This window comes from Macrotis lagotis, chromosome 1 (assembly GCF_037893015.1).
Source record: "Macrotis lagotis isolate mMagLag1 chromosome 1, bilby.v1.9.chrom.fasta, whole genome shotgun sequence".
Classification (NCBI taxonomy): Eukaryota; Metazoa; Chordata; class Mammalia; order Peramelemorphia; family Peramelidae; genus Macrotis; species Macrotis lagotis.
In genome coordinates this window covers 440,476,969-440,498,203 of record NC_133658.1, presented here as the reverse complement: position 1 = coordinate 440,498,203, position 21,235 = coordinate 440,476,969, and the positions used below count along the sequence as shown (strand labels likewise).

The 21,235-nt window shown below is 35.8% G+C and overlaps 1 protein-coding gene across 8 annotated transcripts in view; it reads left to right on the top strand.

Moving 5' to 3' along the window:
- The window catches only part of MTA1 (metastasis associated 1), a 225,085-nt gene that overhangs the window by 190,730 nt on the left and 13,120 nt on the right, over window positions 1-21,235 (top strand). For 5 of the 8 annotated variants that reach the window (XM_074213317.1, XM_074213312.1, XM_074213310.1 and 2 more), the window contains 2 exons: window positions 3,096-3,248; window positions 4,642-4,677. In XM_074213317.1, the coding sequence (XP_074069418.1) occupies window positions 3,096-3,248; window positions 4,642-4,677 (189 nt within the window). The remainder of the gene's footprint in view (window positions 1-3,095; window positions 3,249-4,641; window positions 4,678-21,235) is intronic. The other 3 variants (XM_074213313.1, XM_074213311.1, XM_074213315.1) reach the window with 1 other exon arrangement.

Below are 21,235 nucleotides of genomic sequence, written 5' to 3'. Positions count from 1 at the left end.
TAATTACCTAGCTGTGTGGCCTTGGGCAAGCCACTTAACCCCATTGCCTTGCAAAAACTAAAAATATATATATTTCCGCCAGTATGAAATCTTTCCTAAAAGTTCTCTGATGCTGCCCCAGGTGTGGATGTGACATTGAGTTCTTAATAGTTATTCTAATTTTAAGTACAGTATCTGATAGGGCCTAACAAACTAGCTCATAAAGTTTCAAGTAAAGTTATAGAACCAGATAATATAATCCATTAGCTCATATATATGTATATATGTATATGTATATGTATACATATATATAATTTGTCAGAGATTTGATGGTGTGGGTGTGTGTGCATGTTGTGGGTGGGTGTGTGTATACATATGTAATGATGAACCTCATTTAAATGTGAAAATCACTTTTTTGAGAGTTTTTTAATTTATTTTTGAACAGAGCTGGGTTTTATTTCCTAGATTGTATATGTTCCTAGTAAAGGAGACTCCCTTCTGTGATTTGGGGCAAAAATTGAAATAAATTAATCCTTGTTCCCATTGATCACAACCCTTTCATGCTATTTCATTGCATATTCTATAATTCTTGCAAATTTTCCCCCTAATTTCACAATAAAGGACTTTAAAAGTAACAGAATTTGCTGATTCTTTTAACATATCAGGATTACAAATACAAGCACTTCAGCTATCTAATTGTGGCTAACTTGTCAGATCTGAAGCCAAGAAAACCTGGATTTGAATCTGGTCTCAGACACTAGTGGTGTTATGCTGAGCAAATCACTTAAATCTCTTTTCACTTTAGTTTCCTTATCTTTAAAATCAGGATAATACATATCTAACTAAAATAGTAGCCTGGGGACGGCTAGGTGGTGTAGTGTCTTAGGCACCGGCCTTGGAGTCAGGAGTACCTGGGTTCAAATCCGGTCTCAGACGCTTGGTAATTACCTAGCTGTGTGGTCTTGGGCAAGCCACTTGACCCCATTTGCCTTGCAAAAAAAACCTAAAAAAAAATAGCCTGAATGAGAGGCAGACTACCCATCATCCACATTCTTCATCCAGTAAAACCCTAAAATTCACTCCAGACAAATTAATGATCACCAATGAATAATTAAAATTGACTTTTCCACCCCAAAACTGCAATAAGAAATGAAAAGCCTAAGAACAGTTGCAAAGGGAGCACCAGTCCAAGGCATAACACTCCTGATGAGTGACCAGAAATACATGTAGCATGTATAGTTTTGTGAAGATAATAGTAATTCAAAGCTCTTTTAATAAAGATCCAGTAACTGGAGCAGGTAGCCCAAAAGGATCTGAGCAGAGCTGCAGGTCCTTCCAAGATTCCCCAGCCCCAAAGATTTTGAGATTCCTAACACTCTACTTATGTTGCCAGAGAAGACCCTAAAAATACTCTGTACTTCAAAGATCCCAATGAGCCTAACCCCAAAAGGGCTGAGATCATCCTAGATACCCAGGAGACAGACTACAGGTAAAAATGACCAAGGCCTACCACCTCATGTAAAAGCCCTACAGGGGAATAGAGTCTGTCCTTGTCACAAAGCTTCATTTCAGAAACTAAAGCTGGAGAACAAACACTAACAAATGTATTAGTATTCTAGAAATAGGGAATTTAGAAGAGTAACTCCATAGAACTCCTAGAAGAAATGAAACAAAATTTAAAATGAGATAAAATCTCTGAAGGAAAGAATTGGAAAGAGAATAAACAGTTTAGAAGATAATGTGGTAGGGGTGGCTAAGTGGCACAGTGGATAAAGCACCGGCCCTGGAGTCAGGAGTACCTGGGTTCAAATCTGGCCTCAGACACTTAATAATTACCTTGCTGTGTGGCCTTGGGCAAGCCACTTAACCCTGTTTGCCTTGCAAAAACCTAAAAAAAAAAAAAAGATAATATGGTAAATGTTACCCAAATACTGGATTCTCTGAAAACTAGGAAGACCTAAGAAATCAGCCACACCACAATCCAGGAAGAAATAGCAGAATGAAATAAAAAAGATTGAAAAGAAAAATATGTTTATCTGCTACCAAAAAAAAATTATCCTAGAAACCAGGTCAAGGAAAGATAATTTAAGCATAATATGATTTCTCAAAATGATTTTTTTTTTGAAGCCTATAAGATAACTTGGATTTTCTCCACACAAGACACATGGAGCACAAAGATAGGAAACAGAATGCTTTGATTGAACGCATTTAGGTAATTACTGGCATCCTGAAATCCAAACTAAAAGGGAGGAGCACATTTAAAAAACATTGAACACTTTATTCAGTTAACAATTTGTATTTTTGATCCTACAAAATGAACCATAGTAGATTTTGAAAAGAATCCTCACCAAGACTTACATTTCCTTACCAAAAGGTAGGTCAGAAACCTTACCTATAGGTAGGTAAGAAACCTACAAAGCACATTTGGAACAAGCAGATAACATTTCACATAGCAATAATAAAGATTACTAAATAGATTCTCACCTTGAACTGAAAGTTGATTGAATATAAAAATTAACGTGGCTATGTTAGAAAATAATCTACATGATTTGCTTGGTTGGTAATCGAAGCAGTGATAGGAGTTCTATCTTCCCACCCTCTGGTTGATCTGAATATATTTGAAAATGGTTCACTGCAATAAGGAAACCAAGATCCAAGAACAGAATCAAAAGACTCTTGGGAAATATCTACATGTATTCATCCAATAACATGTCAACAAAGAAGCATTAAAAGAATAACTGAATCTTAACAGTTATGATGATAATTCAGGACCATTGAAGAGTCCAGACGATTTTATGGAAGGAAAAAGGAGTGAGGCAGGGAAGGAAAGAGCATATCATGGCAAGCTGTAAAAATTAACAACTCTCAAATGCATTGGAAGTTGAGACTTGATGACTACAATTATATATCCTAAGTTCACTATTTTGAATAAACTAATGACAGAATCCCATATTACAAATATATAATTCAAAATATTTGTAAGATTTCAATAAATAAACTGTCTCTTTTACCTTACTAGTATGAAATTTGTATCCTCCCTCTACATGGCTGAGTGTGAGTTTGGAATTTGCCCTCTGGGGGCATTTGGAAAACTATTGTGTGCTTTTTTCCCACAGAGACTCATCCCCGCCCTCCAAAACCAGACCCCATAAAGAGTGTGTCTAGTTCTCTCAACAATCTTACTCCTGCCAAGTCGACTCCAGTCATTAACAATGGATCCCCAACCATCTTGGGCAAGAGGAGTTATGAACAGCACAATGGCATGGATGGTAGGTACATCTGTATGATTTTAAAGGAATTGGAACTGGCATAAATCTTATGTTCCTTGTGCCTTGAGGAGATTCATTACAGAATTTACTTTCCTGTCCTAGTTTTCTTTATTTTGGTTAATGACTTTATTACTGGGCTGAGGAGTGGGATAAGCATCACTTCTCTCTTTTCACAGTGGTTGTGGTTAGAGAGAGATCCCTCCCTCCTTTTGGGGACTTTAGTATCATGCAGGTGTTATCACATGTCAGTTTTCTTTGAGCAGGGATTCTTGTCCTGGGGTCTCTGAATTAATACACATATATTTAGATACATGTGTAGTTTTTGATAGCAGTGTTTCAGATTGATTTTCTTTAATCTTTTATATTCTATTTTATGCATTTAAAAACATTGTTCACCAGATGTCAAGTGGGTGATACCAGTTAGGGGCTATTTCTTAGGTGGTCTGTAACCTTTCTTTCATGCTAGACAAATCAATTCCCTATATATGAATTGATTTCATTTTCCTTTTCTATCAAAATAGTGATTAAAAAATAACTATCCAGTCAGGGAAGAAGGAAATAGTCATATACTTCTTACTATGTTCCAAGTACTGTTACTGTACTAAGTGCTTTTTACAAATATCTCATTTGATCCTTATAACAACCCTGCTAGGTCGGCACTGTTATTATCTTCATTTTACAGTTTGGAAAACTGAAACAAGCAAAGGTTAAGTTACTTGACCAGGGTCACATAACTGGTATCTGAGGTCTTCCAGACTCCAGGTCCAGCATTCTAACCACTGTAATACCAGCTGCCTCCAAGAATTTCTGTAAAGATCACTGATCACAATTTCAGCCAGCCTTATTTTCTGTTAGGATTAAATGAGAAACTCAATATGAAAGTGCTTTTGTAAAATTCAAGTTGAGTAACTCTCTTGGTTATCATTATAACTCACTCTTTTGTAGAGTGACAGGAATAGATTAAACAAGGCTTGTCTCTTGAGGAGAAAGCTTGGAGATTGACTCCCAGTAGGCCAAATGCCACCTTTGGACCATATGTACTCCCTTTCTATTTTTCTGGGAGCTAGATGTTGACACACAGGAAAGAAGATTCTTAACCTCTCTGAGCAGGTGTCTAACAAGGTCTAACTACTGGAGACAGGCAGAAAAATCATTGCTTCCTTGGAATGCTAGGGGTACATTCAAAGGAATCAAATCTATTGCTGGCCAAGGTCCTTTTCATGCTGTCTTGGACATTTACTGTAAGCCAACATGTCCAGTAATAGAAACCCTGGCCCTAATCTCCAGGATATCCCTGCTGTCTCTGTGAATTACACTTGTTAAATTCAGTGTCATTGTTGGGTTTGTTGATGTGGTATTTTTTTCTCTTTTCTGTTCACCTGTGCTTTGTCAGGCAACATGAAGAAACGCCTTTTGATGCCTAGCAGGGGTAAGACCTCACAGCTGTGCTCAGCTGGTGCTAGGACAGTGTGGTCTCAGTCTCATTTGTGGCTTCTTTAGCTGGCTTGTCTGTGCTTTGTGGCTACTAATGCTATGTGTAAATCTTGTCTTGGTAGCTGAATATCCTTTGGACAATATCTGCATTGATGGTCCACACAGATGGGACACCATACTGTTTGCCTCCCTCCCCTGGGGAACATTATTGGGATTATCTAACTTCTTGGCAACCCCTCCTCAAGTATGAAAGTCAAGATATTTCAGATTGAATTTTATTTTAGTTAAAACGACAATCTTAATTTTAAAACTTTTAAAATTATCTTTAAGGCATTTTGTAACACCCCATCAAATAAAATAACCTAAGTCTTCTAGGGTGTTGTCTAACAAAGAGTGGCACTCTATCTGAAGTGTAATCTTACAAAGTGACTTGAGTGTGCCTCATCCGGCAGTGGTACTTTTCTTGATATTGCTTACATAATTGCTATTTTCCCTGAACTATAGTCCTTTCCTTAAAGCAGCTCTGAGGCTACCCTGTGGTCCAAATTTCCATAGAACTAACTCAACCGCTTTCAAGCTTCTCATGAGTAAAGTAGCAAAGGTCCTAGGAGGATAAACTCCAGGCAAAAGAAGGTAACTACTTCTCTGAAGCCAAAATAAAACTTCTAGGAGACTGAATAGCTATTACCAGGGAGCTTCTCACAGACTGAGGAATGAGTAACCTGCACTATGGTCTCTTTTTTCAAGGTTAGTTTGTTGTTCTTATTCATAGTCATTCTCATTTGACTGGTAGTATACCAGGAGGGTCAAATAAGTCCTATGCCTAGGGATGCTTCTAAGGCCTGTGTCTAGACCACACTGGTGGCTTATATGCTATATGGGGAGCTTCCCTTCATCCCAGCTTGACACAATTCTGGCTTGCCTTTGGGGGAGTCAGAGATTTCTAGTATCCACCAGAGGTGGGTTTCAAGACCAAAGGTCATCCTTTTCTTGGGAAAGCCAATTAAGCCTGTTGCATATGTATCATCTTCAAGGGTATTGACCTTGGTCATACAGACATAGCCCTTTATTTTCATACTGGACCTTTTTTTTGCAAATATGTGTTAATAGATAAGGAATAGATAAGCACTTTTGGGAAAAGTTTCCATCAGGAAACTACAGATTACTTAATTTGGCCTTAGTATAAGCAGACATAAACTAGATGAATCCTAGGCTTCTGAACAAATGAACAAATCCCTTATACATTCATGTGGACCATTTCAAAAAGGATATTGTCTGTGTGCTGTTTGCAGCGTGCTGTGCTGGAATGGGTGCCAGTATGCATAGCTGCCTGCCTACCTATCTGCCTCTCTGTTGTGTATGTGCCAACATCACCATTGTGTTATGAATGATTGGCATGTTCTTCACTCCTGCATGCCAGCTCCTAAGGTAGTCTCACACTATGGCTCTAAACATCTTTTATTCAATCCTTCTAATGTGAGATACCAGGTGGAGTATCTTCCTTTTTTACCAACTAATATATATGTTATGCAAATTAATACTTAAGCTACTCAGCCAGAAAGTGCTGAACTTTTTAAGAGATCGAATTAGATTTTTAATATCAGGCAACTTCCTGGGATACCCTGAGCATTTCTCAGGCTTTGTATGGGCATGACCTTTGGTAGAAGTCACCTCTTTGTGTACTTTACACCCTCTATTACAGGAACACAGCTGGAGGTTATAGTTGCAATAGTAGGCTTTAAAGCATTACACCATAGCATTCAAACTCCCATAGGACAATCCTGAAGAAATGACTAGAGAGTGGTGCAGTCAGGGCTTAAAATTGAATTCAGTTTTAGTTTTTAGAAGTCTTTTGAATTTGTTTTGAAGGTATAAATTTATGTAACCTGAGACTATTTGTTCTCTGCTCTACCCAAAGAATCCATCTCTCTGTGTATTTTTTTTTTGGTGAGGCAATGGAGTTAAGTGACTTGCTCAAGGTCACACAGCTAAGTAAGTATAAAATATCTGAGATCAGAGTTGAATTCAGGTCCTCTATCTACTGCACCACCTAACTACCCTACACTCTCTTTCAGAGTTTTTAGAGCTTTTTTTTTTTGTTCCTACCACTTGTTTATATACACACAGAAATAAAACAGTGTTTGTGATTCAAAACACTTGATAATAAAAAAAAAGATTTACCAGGATGTTGGAACCCGGGGGGGGGGGGGGGGGGGGGCGGGGTGAGTAGGAGAATGGAATAAAGGGCTTCTTTTAAAGTTCAGTAACTATTTTCACGTACAGTGAACTCAATGCAAACAGTACAGGAGATCAAGTTAAGTGAACTCTGAAGGTTTGCTCATGGGGGAAGCTTCATTCTTTGCCCTTATATAATTATTCATATGCAGTATATCCTAGGTTTAATATAGTCCATAGAATTAATTCTTGAGGTTAGTGTTTAAGAAGAATTCTTTATACCCTCTGAGAACTCAGTAATCACAGCCAAATATGGACACAATGAAAAACTCTAAACAAAACGCAAAATAACTTATACAATTTTTGCAATATAGGGAAATGCATCAAGAAGTACAATAGAAATGAATATAATATCAGTGAGGGAACAACCAAAACATAAGAAGAATCAGGAGGAAGTGGGAACAGCTGGTGGGAGCAAGAATTTGCAGAGGCTAATTTTACTTCGATGTAAACAATAACTGTCTAAAATTTAGAGCTCTCCAAAAGAGTAATGGACTTTTGTTTTGAAGTGTCATGAAGTAGTATGTTCACTGCCACCAAATGTATTAAAGTAGAGGATGGTTGTGCATTGTGCCAGATGTTACTAAGGAAATCTTCCATTTCAAAAATGGTAATTCTAAGGTAGAATTATAAATAACTGAAATTTCAAAGGAGACTGGAACTGGAAATAGAGGAAGAACTTAGACATTTACAGAACTGATGGATCAGGACTAGCTGTAGGAAAAGTTGAGATTATAACTTGCTTCTGCCTGATAAGGGCAGAAATTTCAACCCAGGTTCAGAATAATAGTCTTGATCCATAGAGTAATGGGTATTATACCTGTCCTGATTGTTTTTGATTATTTGGTCACATGCCTCTTGGGATCATACTATATCTCCCTGAGGGTTCATGCACTTCCCTTCACACACACACACACACACACACCCTTTAAACACATACTTTGGGGACCTCAGCTCTAGGAGATTGATCCAGCATTTTGCAAAATCTGCAGTATGCTTTGCCCAGAAACTGTCTGAGTAATTTGTCCAATCTTGGCTAAAAATCCTTCATGGACTTGACTGGCATCAGATTGAAGGTATCTACTGGGCAAGAGCTGATTGTATCTCATGGGTGATGTGACCTGTAGAGTCAGGAGTCTGTGATAATTCCAGTTGTTCTTGAGAAGACAGGAATCCAGAGAACCCTGAAAAATAAGGGAAAATGAGGTTATGTTTTCCAAGTAGGTTGTATTAAAAATAATGATTTCAAGAGAGAGAAAGCATTAGGAATCAAGAAAGACTTTCTGTGTGGGTGAATACCAGAACTGAGGCCTGAAATACATGCCAGTCAAAGAGGAGAGTCTCTGTAAAGACATGAAGATGATGCATTCTAAGGCATAGTGCAATAAAACAGAAATAAATTGTTTCATTTATTAGATCACCAGAGTTAGGCAAACTCCCTTCTACCATCATCTTATCTGTAAAGAAGTAGTTGGAAAGAAATAAGGGAGAAAATACAAAAGGAAAGGATAGAAGAAAATTCTCAGAACTTTGGAGGATTGATTACAGAGTAGATTAAAAAACAGAATCTGACAATATATTGTTTACAAAAAACACATTAAAGAGAGTTTATAGAATTAAAATGAGGGACTAGACTAAAATCTATTATGTTAACTGTTTTTTTAAAAGAACAAAAAGAAGGTAGCAATTAATGATCTATATAAAGAGAACTTGTTTCAGTAGAACAAAATACTACCTCTAAAACTCCCCTCACACAGAGCACCTGCCTACATACTCATTAAAATTATATGAAAGTTTCTGAGAAATGTGACCATGGCAAGAGCTTTTTTAAAAAGCATTCAGCTAAAGTATTGTCAAGTAAAATGAAAGGCAGGGACCCAAGTCTACATTGAAGGGTACCCATTTGGGGCCTGGAAGATGTTCTGTGCAAAATCCAAATAGAAGTAGTATTTACTGTGGATGATGTGATTTTCCAAATCCTTATATTCACAAATCATTGTGTACACATCATATTGTTCCAGAATATGAACAAACATGGGAAAATCTACTTTACTCATCTGGATAAGAGAATAGATGTGTTCTAGAGGATGACACACAGCTACACAGTGAGTGAACTCCTTTGGTACGACAATATTTAAATGGGCACTGCAAATGACATGATCTTACTCTGCTCTTTAAATTTTTAGGAAGTAATTTCCTAACCAATTTCAAACCATGTCACCTATGTTTTGGATATCGTTTTTATCCCATCCTGCTGGAACTTAGATTCTGCCCCTGGAACTTTGAATTTTCAAAATAAGAAAATAAATTAGACAAACCATAAATGAATTCTCAATGAAAAAACTTCAGGACCAGTTAGATTCACAAGTTAATTCTATCAGACTTATCAAAAAATAATTCATTCCTTTACTACATTAATTGTTTACATGAATAACAGCTGACATCCTTCCAGTTTATTTCTAGGATATCAATGTGTTCTTGATACCTAATCAAGGAAGAGACTAAGCAAAGAAAGAAACTTCTGGCTAATATGCTTAATGAACATTAACCCAGAACTCTTAAATAAAATATTAAGATAATATAAAACAGTAACATATTAGATTATACACTCTGATCGGGTTAGCGTTATACCAAGAATTCAATAAGAAATCATATTTTAAATACAATAAACTACCTTAATAATCTAAATAATGAAATGCATATGTGTACAATTATATATATATGTATATAATCCTATATATACATACATAAAGAATCTAGAAATCTTAGGAATAAATGACGGTCTCCTTAATATCATAAATTAAAATTATCTAAATCTAAGAGCATAAAATATATAATGGAGAAAAATTAAGAGATTTTAACAGAACAAGAATAGAGTAAAAGTACCCATTATCAGCCTTACTATTTAACATAGTGCTAGAAGTGTTAACCATAGCAGAAACAAGAAAAAGAAATTGAAAAAATATAGATAAGTGAAAAGTAAATAAAATTAATGCATTATGTGTAGATGATATAGTAGTATATTAGGACAACCCTTGAGTTAATTTTTAAAAATTAATTGAAACAATAATTTAAGCAAAGTTGTAGAATATACAATAAATCCACATAATCTCTTCACACACATAGACACACTAGAAGTGATAGAGAAAATCCATTTACAATAACTACAAAAGCTATAAGATTTTATAGTTTATTGATATAATCAGGCACAATATGCATGTAACTAAAACATTCTTTGCAGAAACAAAGGCATACCTAAGAGAGAAGCATTTATTGCTTTGTGAGTAGTTCAAGCTAATAAAATAAGAATTACAATACTTCATAAATTAATTTACTTATTCAGTGCTGTGCCAAATGAATATTTCAAAAATATGCCAAAAATGATATTGAAATTCCTGCGGAGAAAGGGAAAGTCAAGAATATCAAGAGTAATGATGAAAAAAGAAAGGAACTGGATAAATCAGTACTTGATCTCAAACTATATTACAAAGCAGTAATTATTAAAAATGGGTTGTTATTGACTTAAGAAACAATAACTTAATGTTTCATAAACCCAAGACCACCGTTATTGAGGAAAAGACTATTTGACAGAAACTACTGGGAAAACTAGATATTAATATGGAAGAAATAATATTTAGATATCATAAACCAAGATAAGTTTCAAATGATTATGGAACCTGGAGGAAGAAATCATGTAATTTGCAGAGCTAAGAAATTCCCTTTTAAATCTATAGATAAGGAAAGAGTTCATGGCTCAACCAAAGATAAAGAGGATCATTAAAGATAGAAATGAACAATTTTGATTATAATGTTAAATGTTTTGGCACATTCAAAACTAGTAAAAGAAAATTATGAAGGAAAACAGTTTGCAACATGTTTTTCTCATAAAGTTTTCATTTATAAGATAAAGAACTAGCTCAAATGAATAAAATCAAACCATTAGATCAAAAGATATGAACCGACAGTTTCCAAGTTATCAGTAACCATTTTTAAAATGCTCTAAATTACTAATATTAGTAGAAAAATGCAAATTTAAGCAGATTTGAAGTTTTATTTTACACCTATCAGACTAATAAATGGTGGAGGAACTGGGGAAAAGCAGGTACTCTACTGTTGCTGGAGCTATGAAAGGGTCCTATGAACTTATGCAACAGGAGCAAAACTAGGAGAGCAATTTATACATTGATAATATTATGAGGGAAAAAACTCTAAAAGTTCTTAGAACTCTGATCAACAAAGTGACAAACTAGAAGTCCAAAGTAATGAAGGTGAGACAAGTCGTTCACTTCTTGGCAGAAAGTTGATGAATTTAAAATGCAGAAGTTTTAAAGAAACAGCTAATATAGGAATTTTGTTTTTCTAGACTGCAGTTCTGTTTTGAAACTTTTTTTTTCAGGAAATGCATGGAAGACAGTAGAAATAAAAATGTCAAGTTAGAGGAAAATAATTAACTTTTGGCCATAGAGAACATAAAAAGGAGGAATAATATGAAATAACTGGAGAAGTATGTTAAAACCAGAGTGCCAAGGGCTTTAAAAGTCAGACTGAAAATTTTGTCTTATTCCAGATGATATAGGGAGTCACTGGAGATTTTATTGTTAGTGACTAAGGAATAATTGTTTGATGGAGGGTAAATTAGAGATTTAAGTTGAAGAGAGGAAAGATTAGAAACAGGATGATAAGACTATTACAGTAGTACATGCAAGAGGTAATCAGAGCCTGAACTGTTACTATTTACTTGTGGAAGCATGTCCGACTCTTCATAGCCTGTAGATCATGGCATGACAGGTCCTTCTATCCTCTTGCTACCTCTCAAAGTCAATCTAAGTTCATCTTTGTTGTTTCCTTGACACTATCCATCTCATCTTCTGCCATTCCCTTTTTCCTTTTGCCTTCAATCTTTCTCAGCATCAGGATTTTTCCAGTGAGTTCCATCTTATGTGACCATTTTATTTGACCTTCCAGTGAATAGCATAAATTAGTTTAAGTATGCTGTCCAAAAGACTTCCAAAATTCTTTACCATCACAATTAGAAAGTATTGATTCTGCAATCCTCACCTTTCCTTTTACTTCAACTCTGACAACCATATATTTCCATTCTGGAAAAGCCATAGTTTTGATTATTTGAACCTTTGTTGGCAAGGTGATGTCTCTGCTTTTTAGTATGCTATCCAAATTTGCCATAGTTTCCTTCTAAGGAGCAAGTGTTCTGTTTTTTTTTTTTAAGTTCTGACTATAGTTGTCTTCTACAGTAATCTTTGGGCCCAAAAATATAAAAATCTGATTTTGCTTTCATTTCTTCTTCCTCTGTTTGCCAGGATGTTAGTTTTTTTGATGTTCAGTTTCAAACCAGTTTTTTATTTTCCTCTTTCACTCTCATTAAGAGGCATCTTAATTGCTTTTTTACTTTTATCAGAGTTATAATCATCTGCATATGTGAGATTATTGATATTTCTCCCAGCAACCTTAATTCTAACTTTTGATTCATCCAACCTGTCATTTCATTGATATACTCTATTATCTTAAACCAATCAGTTGTTCCATCTTCGGTTCTAGTTCCTTGACCCACATACAGGTTCCTCAGGAGACAAGTAAGATGATCTGGTACTCAATTTTCTTTAAAGATCTATACCACATTTTGTTGTGATCCACATAGTTTAATAATGTAGTTAATGAAGCAAAAGTAGATGTTTTCCTGGAACTCCCTTGCTTTCTCCAGCATACTCTTCTTGTAATTCTCATTCACACATTGCTAGAACCTACCTTGCAGAATCTGTTTTTTTTATTTAGTGTTTTATTTTTCCTAGTTTATATAAAAACAATTTTTAACTTCATTTTTAAAACTTTGAGTTCCAAATTCTCTCCCTTCCTCCCTCCTCACATCCACCTCTCCTTGAGAAAGCTATTCAATGGGTTATACATGTGTAGTCAAGCAAAACATTTCCATAATAGTCATGTTAACATAGATTAAAAATAAAAACATCAAGAAAAATTTAAAAAGTAAAAGAGCAATGATTTCAGTTTCTATTCAGATACCATCAGTTCTTTGGGGGGATGGATAGAATTTTTCATCATAAGTCCTTCAGGTTGTCTTGGATCATTGTATTACAGAGAATAGCTTATTCAGTCATAATTGATTCATAATTTAAAATATTGCTATTACTTTGTACACGGTATATTTCACTTTGCATCTCAACTCATGGAATTCTTTCAAGGTTTTTCTAAGAGCCATCCTGCTTATTTCCCATAGCAGAACAGTTATCCAATAGAATCACATACAACAATTTGTTCAGCCCTTTCCCAATCGATGGGCATCTCTTCGATTTCCAATTCTTTGCTACCTGAAAAAGAACTGCTATAAATATATTTGTACATATAGATCCTTTTTCTTTCTCTTTCTCTTTTTTATCTTTTTGGGGATACAGACAGTAGTGGCATTACTCAGTCTCAAAGGATATGCATGGTTTCACAGCACTTTGGGCACAATTCCAAACTCATTTACAGAATGAAAGAATCAGTTCACAGCTCCACTAACAGTACATTAATGTCTTACTTTTCTCACATCTCCTCAAACATATGAGATTTTCCTTTTCTGTCATATTAGCCAGTCTCTTAGGATGAGGTGTAGTACTTCAGAATTGTTTTAACTTACATTTTTCCGATTGATTGTGAATTAGAGCATTTTTCAAATTTTTTTAATTTAAGGCATTGTGATTAAGAGTGACTTGCCCAAGGTCACATAGCCAGGCAATTATTAAGTGTCTGAATACCCCAAACCCCAAAAGATACAAAATGAAAACTCCCAGGAATATTATGGACAAATTCAAGAGCTCTCAGGTTAAGAAGAGAATATAGCACGCAGCCAGAAAGAAACAATTCAAGTACTGTGGAGCCACAGTCAGGATAACACAAGATTTACTAGTTTGTACATTAAAGAATCAGATGGTTTGAAATAAAATATTCTAGAGAGCAGAGGAAATAGGATTATAACCAAGAATCACGTATACAGCAAAATTGGATAGTTTTTTGGGGGGGGAAATTAATATTCAATGTAACAGAAGACTTTCAAGCATTCCTGATGAAAAGACCATTCCTGAAGAGAAAATCTGACTTTCAAATACAAGAATCAAAAGAAGCATAAAAAGGTAAATAAGAAAGGGAAATTAGGGCGGCTAGGTGGCGCAGTGGATAAAGCACTGTTCAAATCTGGTCTCAGACACTTAATAATTACCTAGCTGTGTGGCCTTGGGCAAGCCACTTAACCCCATTTCCCTTGCAAAAACCTAAAAAAGGGGGGGGGGAATAATATACACACTCAATTGTGTATAGAAATCTATCTTGCTTTACAGGAAAATAGGAGGCAAAGGGATAAGAGAAGAGGGGTGTGACAAAAGGAAAGGCAGACTGGGGAGGGAGTAGTCAGAAGCAAAATACTTTTGAGGATGAACAGGGTAAAAGGGGAGAAAGAAAGAGAAAGAATAAACAGGGGAAAACAAGATGGAGAGAAATGCACTTAAAAAATAATAGTGGAAAAAAACTAAAACAGGTTTCTCTGATAAAGCACTCATTTTTCAAACATATAGAGAATTGAGGGGCATTTATAAAAATAAGGGCCATTCCCCAACTGATAAAAAATCAAAAGGAACAGTTTTCAGAGAGTAATGAAGGCTATTTACAGTCATATAAAAAAGTGCTCGGGAGGTGGGGGGCAGCTAGGTGGCATAGTGGATAGAGCACCGGCTGGAGAATCTGGATGACCTGAATTCAAATTTAGCTTCAAACACTTAATAATTGCCTAGCTGTGTGACCTTGGGCAAGTTACTTAAGCCCATTTCCTTAAATAAATTAAAAAAAAAATTTAACTGCAATCAATGGATTCTTTCAATTTGTCTTTTACATCTGTAATCGTCTCTTTTATGTATTAAAAACATTATTAGGCTAATTCATAGGCCAAAGGAACCCATGACAGAAAAAAAATTTAATAACCCCCTGGTTTAGATAGAAATCCTGTCCTAGTAGTGTATACTTGAAGTCATAGTCTCTAACAGGTTTATATTGAAATGTAAAGAATAATGTCAAAAAAATTTTCTAATTCTCCACTTTTTTTCCCCTCCATCCTTCTTAAGTTTACTGAGATAATCAGGTTTTTCTCAAGTCAGACTAAGATATTTCTGCTTTTTGTTTCCCTTCCCCCCTTCTCCTCCCCTCACTTTTTCATCTCTCTCCCTCCCTTTTTTCCATCCCCTCTCTTTACCATCATCATACAGCAACCTTTCCTCCTTCAAAGTTCATGCAATTTCAAATATAGTGACTGTAGTCTTCCAGTTCCCAGGTTCTCCTTCCCTTCTTGAAGTATTTAGTGCTTTAGTGCCTGTTTCTGTTTTCTTCTTCTCAAATACCCAATCCCCATCCCTTGCATCCTTATTCCTCAGTCTCCTTTCTCATGAACAATTCTTTCACTCTTCAGAGCCTTACAGAATGATGTTCACACCTAGTTTCTCTCCATCACCCACAGATCAGGATTGCTATCTCCTTATCTGTCATTCAGTGACTTCCTATGTCATTCTTTATCCTCATCATTACTTCCATTTCTACTATTTCTCAGGCCATTGTCTGCTGAGACCATTATCCCAACTATTGCTCTACTTTCCTGTCTTCCCAATCTCCCCAATCTCAACATTGTCAGTTCAAAACCATACTAAATCCTAAATTCTTTCTCTTCTTTCATTTGATGATCTCATTAGCTCCTATGATTTCAGATCCATGAAGATAACTCCCACACCTATATATCCAGCCCCAGATTGCCTCCTGAACTACCATCCTACATCACCAGTTAACTTAATAGAAATTTCAAACTAATTGTCTCATAGACTTTCTTATCCTTTGCCCCTTGCCTTATCATATTTTGCCAAAGATTACTCCCAGTCCTGAATTGCTCCTATCATTTACTCCTCCATTTCTGCTTATGTTCTATTAAATAGTGTTGGAGGAAGTCAAGCAACTATTCATTTATGATTCATAAAATATTTATATTCTCCTAACCTCAAGTGAGCTGTCAGTGTAACAAGGCAGTCTTTTTATTCCTCCCTAAGAGATTGACTATTCTTTTCTCTACAGAACCCATTCCAAATCTCATTTTCTCGAATCTCCACACTTTCCCCTCCTCTCTCCCTCTCATCTGAAAACTTCATCTTATATTTTGCAAAAAATATAGACCACTCACTATGAGTCCACTCTCTTTACAGTGGACTCTACAACTAAGAAGTGATCTTTCTCACCAAGGCCAATCTTACTATATATGACATTAATTCTATGCCCTACTAATCCTTCTGGTAAGTTTCACCCTTTAATTCTTTATCTCTGTCTTTCCTGCTACCTATAAACTTGCCTAAGTCTCCCCTATACTTAAAAACCTTCACTAGATCATACCAACTCCTAAAATAATCACCTTTGATCTCTTCTCCCTTTCTCAAACAAACTATTAGAGGGGATTCATTCATTGCCTTTCCTCTCAGTCACTTCTCAAGCTTCATAGTCAGACACCATGCCTTTGGTTTCAAAAAGTTACCAATCAACTTTTTTGTTTGTTTGTTTGTTTGCTTTTGCAAGGCAATGGAGTTAAGTGACTTTGCCCAAGGTCACACAGCTAGGTAAGTGTCTGAGGCAGATTTGAACTCAGGTCCTCCTGACTCTAGGACTGGTCTCTATCCTGTGCCACCTAGCTGCCCCTCCAGTGAACTTTTAATTACTAAATCTCATTGTCTTTTCCAATTTTTATCTCTTCCTGGCCTTTCTGCAGTATTTAATAACAATGGCTATTTTCTTCCCCTTGAATGTTCTCTGTGTTCTACTTGTTTGATGTTTCTCAGAATTCCCTGGGTCTACTCCTAGGACTCAGTCCTAAATTCTTTCTCTTTTTTTCATTTGATGATCTCATTAGCTACTATGATTTCAGATATCTGTTCTATGAAGATAACTTCACATCTATTTATCTAGGTCCAGTTTGCCTCCTGAACTCCAGCCCTACATCACCAATTACCAATTTAGAAATTTCAAACTGGATGTCTCATAGACTTCTAAAGCTCGACATGTCCAAAATAGAACTCATCTTTCCCCCTCAAAATCACTCCTTCACTGAACTTCTCTATTTCTCTCAAAAGGCACCATCATCCATATAGTTTCTAGATATTAAACCTAAGAATTAATCTTGACTCCTGCTTGGTCTTCATACTGACTGTATATAATGTGGTAAAATATCCCCTGTAGTACTCCCTGTACTATTTAGTTAAATGACTAAACTATTCCTCACAATGACACTCCCATCTCTCCTCCCATGCTAATAGACTCCCAACTCGTCTCATTCAAATAAATCGTTTATGTTCTGTCTAGACTCGGCTCAAATATCTCATTCTGCATTATTTCTTTCTTGATACTCCCCCCAACTAGCTGGATGATTCAGTGGATATAGATGGCTGGATCTAGCTTCAGATCTTTCTAACTTTGTTACCCTGGGCAAGTCTCTTAACCTCTGTCAGACTCCATTTTCTCAAGTATAAAAATAGGGATAACAATAGCACCCATATCCTAGAGTTGTTGTGAGATTCAAATGAGAGAATACTTGCAAAATGCCTAGCATAGTGGGTACTTTATCGATGATTATTTCCAGCCTTTATTCCATAAATACTTTTTTTCATCCTTTCTTCCTTCTGAGCTGCTAATGCCTTTCCTCTCTACACTGTCATTTATTTTGTATTCTGTGCCTGTCTTTATACCTGTGATAGAATTAGCCCTGAGATCAGGGAATGTTTTAATTTTGTTTTTGTATACTTAGCATCTCACACTTCTTGGCACATGTTAGGCACTTAACTTTGTTGACTTTGTCAGTAAACAATCAGGCCATATGAATACCAAACTAATAATGATTGAAAGCAAATAAGAAGTATAAAAATTGTCCTAGAAGAAAAGTTAGTTTGAAGACACATCTTTTTTTAAAAGTTATTTTATTTTTTCCAATTACAGGCAAAGATAGTTTTCAGTATTGATCTGTTTTTATAATCTTTTGAGTTCCACATTTTTCTCCCACCCTCCCTTCCGTCTCCCCTCCCTATAGTAGCAAGCAATCTGATTTAGGTTGAACACATACAGTCATGGAAAGCACATCTTTTTTGTGACTCTAAAATTAAACAAAAACATTTTTTTTAAAAACCTTGATTTCTTATCGGTAGGAAATTAGCAGTTTACAAAGAGGTAACTTACTGATTGCCTCCAAGATAACTCAGAGCCAAACAACTGGTTTTGGGTTTTCTCAAGGAAGAAAAAAATACCAAACAAAATCAAGATTAGCCATGATGTACCTTCATCATCCTCACTGAGTTAACTCTTCCACATCCTGTCATTCTAAAATGCTTTACTTTAGCCCTCAAATCTATTAAATACTTCAACTTCTATATCACTTTATCCCTGCTACCAGTTTTTACTTTGTGCAAACTAAGTATTTTTATACTCCCATCAGCCTTCCTAGAGACAAAGGTTATGTATTTGGGGTTTTTTGTTATTCCATCATTTTCAACTCTTCATGACCCCATTTGGGGTTTCTTGGCAAAGATACTGAAGTGGTTTACCATAACCTTCTCTAGTTCATTTTGCAGATGTGAAAACTGAGACAAACAGAATTTAAATAACTTGTTCAAAGTCCCACAAGTTAGTAAGTGTCTGAGATTGGATTGGATTTAACTTCACAAAGACGGGTTTTCAAGTTAGAGAACTCAGAAATTGTGATCTAAGATTCCACAGAATTTCTTGGATTAACAAAACTCCCTCTGATATCTGTTGCTACCATCAGAAAAAAATTATATATATGGTATAGCAAACTGAACTAGGAATCTGAAGATTTGGCTACAGGTTCTATCACTAACTAGCTATATAATATTGAATAAGTCATAGGATTATGGATTTTTGTTAGGAAAGGACCCTGAAAGATGATACTACCCAGCCTCATTTTAAAGATGAGGACACTAAACCTCATGGAATCAAAGTCACAGCTAGTATGTAGCTCAACTCAGTCCTGAGACTCCAGATTTGATCTTTTTCCCCAATATGTCATTCTGGCAGTCCAGATTTCCAATTTCCTCATTTATAAAAGACTAGATACTAAAGTCTGATATCTTTTTTCTTATGAATGATTTTGCATACAGGCTCTAACAAAACTATACATACTATACAACTTACACACAGTAAGGTTGGTTTTTATGCTTGAATCTGCTAGGGATAATTTATATTGGAGGATAGGGAAAACCTGTATGATTCTAGATTAGATGGTGGGGGGGCGGAATCTTTTATCCCAAACTGAAATTGAAACTGACCTCTCTTGCTACTGAACTACAGTGATCTATGGTGTGAGTATCTATACTAAGGCAAATGTTTGGCCCACTCAGTAGTTATCCAGCTCTGACCTAACTTGAATCTATTTTGAATTTTCTTTATGATCTTTGCAATTAATTGATAATAATAGAGGTGGCTAGGTGGCGCGATGGATCAGAGCATTGGCCTTGGAGTCAGGAGGACCTGAGTTCAAATTTGTCTTCAGACACCTGTGTGACTTTGGGCAAATCACTTAATCCCATTGCCTTACAAAAACAAACAAAATTTTTTTTAAATGATAATAATAATTCTGCTTTACCAATGATCCAGAGATCTACTTTAATACTCAGGAATAATCATGAGTCTGGTTCTCATCCTGGTTGATTGTGCCTATTTGCAGAAATGCCTGAAGGACAGTGACCACAGACTTTTGGAAACCTTGGGAAAAACTATGATCACATTGAGAAGAACCATGGTAAAGTTTGATTTGTGGAGTAGAATTTCAGGTTTTTTTAAGTCCTAGGAGTGTTAAGTTTGGCAGGATATTCCCCCAACCTTGCACAGCAACTTAGTTCATTTATCTAAAGTTCAGGTAGCTAAAGGGGAGTATTTAACCAAGGACAGAATTCAGCCTCCTGGAGAGTCTTTGAGTGGTGAATAAAAGACATTTGTATTATACTGAAGTCATCATGTGTTGCTTTCTTATACCAAAGTTATGAGCAGTTGCTAAAATTATCATCATCTTTGGTATCCCCAGGAAAAGCAGACAGTGGAGACAGAGTTAACTTCTTAAAGAATATAATGGAACTTTCTGCAGAGAACAACCATGGTGGCCAGCAGATACTAGAGGTGAAGCTGGCAAAATTCCTCAGTCATTCCTGGAATGTAATCTTCAGTCTCTCCCTCTTAATATGAGAAGAGGACACTGGAAATTTTTCCCATCAGAGGCAAAGCTCTGTATATTATCCAACTCTTCTGGCTGTCTGATTCCAGTTGAATGTTCTGTAGGCATTTTTGATAAGGCAATATAATCTCTTTTCATCACTCTGTCGTGACTCAGGCTCTAGATCCTGAATTATAGTTCTAAATGGCAACAGTTTGGGACCTGGAAATAATTTTATTCCCTTTCCCTTTTAACATTTCTTTCTAAGCTTCTTATTTATACCTCCTCTAGCTTCAACTGTCTGCTAGTCATTTACCTTAGAACATGTAGAGAGTAAAAAGGGCTTAATTCTATAAACATAGAGTTGCTGAGACAGTAGATGCATCTCCATGAAACACCAAGCAAGTTATTTATGGAAACAAATCCCAAGTATGGGAAATTGATTTTGTATTACTTAAGAGACTAAAGACTGAGCCTGACCTCACTGGAGAAAATGCTGCTTTTATGTTTTGGAATATTCTGCTGTGGTGCCTTCAAACATGCTATGAGGTTGAGTTTCTAAAGTAGTTAATATCTTATAAAAACTAGTTTACAAAACTTTTTTGAAGGTTATGTAAACATGTTGTCTCATGTAATAGTGATTATTTTCTTCCCATGATGATCTCTTTGAGTTTCCACCTCTCATTTGAACTACCTTTATGAAATATTGTAAATTACTTCATTTTACAAAATGTTTTAACCAAAATAATTAAATCTGATGTAAATTTTTTCAATTTGACTTCTTCTAAAATCAGTAGTTTTTATCTCCCTTATCCTGACTCTTGAACATTACTGCTTTGTGCCTGCTGGCCCTCTGCCTTTGGAAAGGGGAATTGTTAGATTGAAGTTAATTTCTGGAAATTACGGAAAGGTAAGGGTACAGAATTGAATGGTACTGTGCCACATTCTGTAATTCTTTATTCTGAATAGGTAGCAGTTTCTGGGTCCTTCATGTCCTAACCAGTCAGGTTTCCATGAATGATTTTGAAAGTGAATATACCTGGGAACAGGAGCATGTTGCCTTAGTCAGAGATGT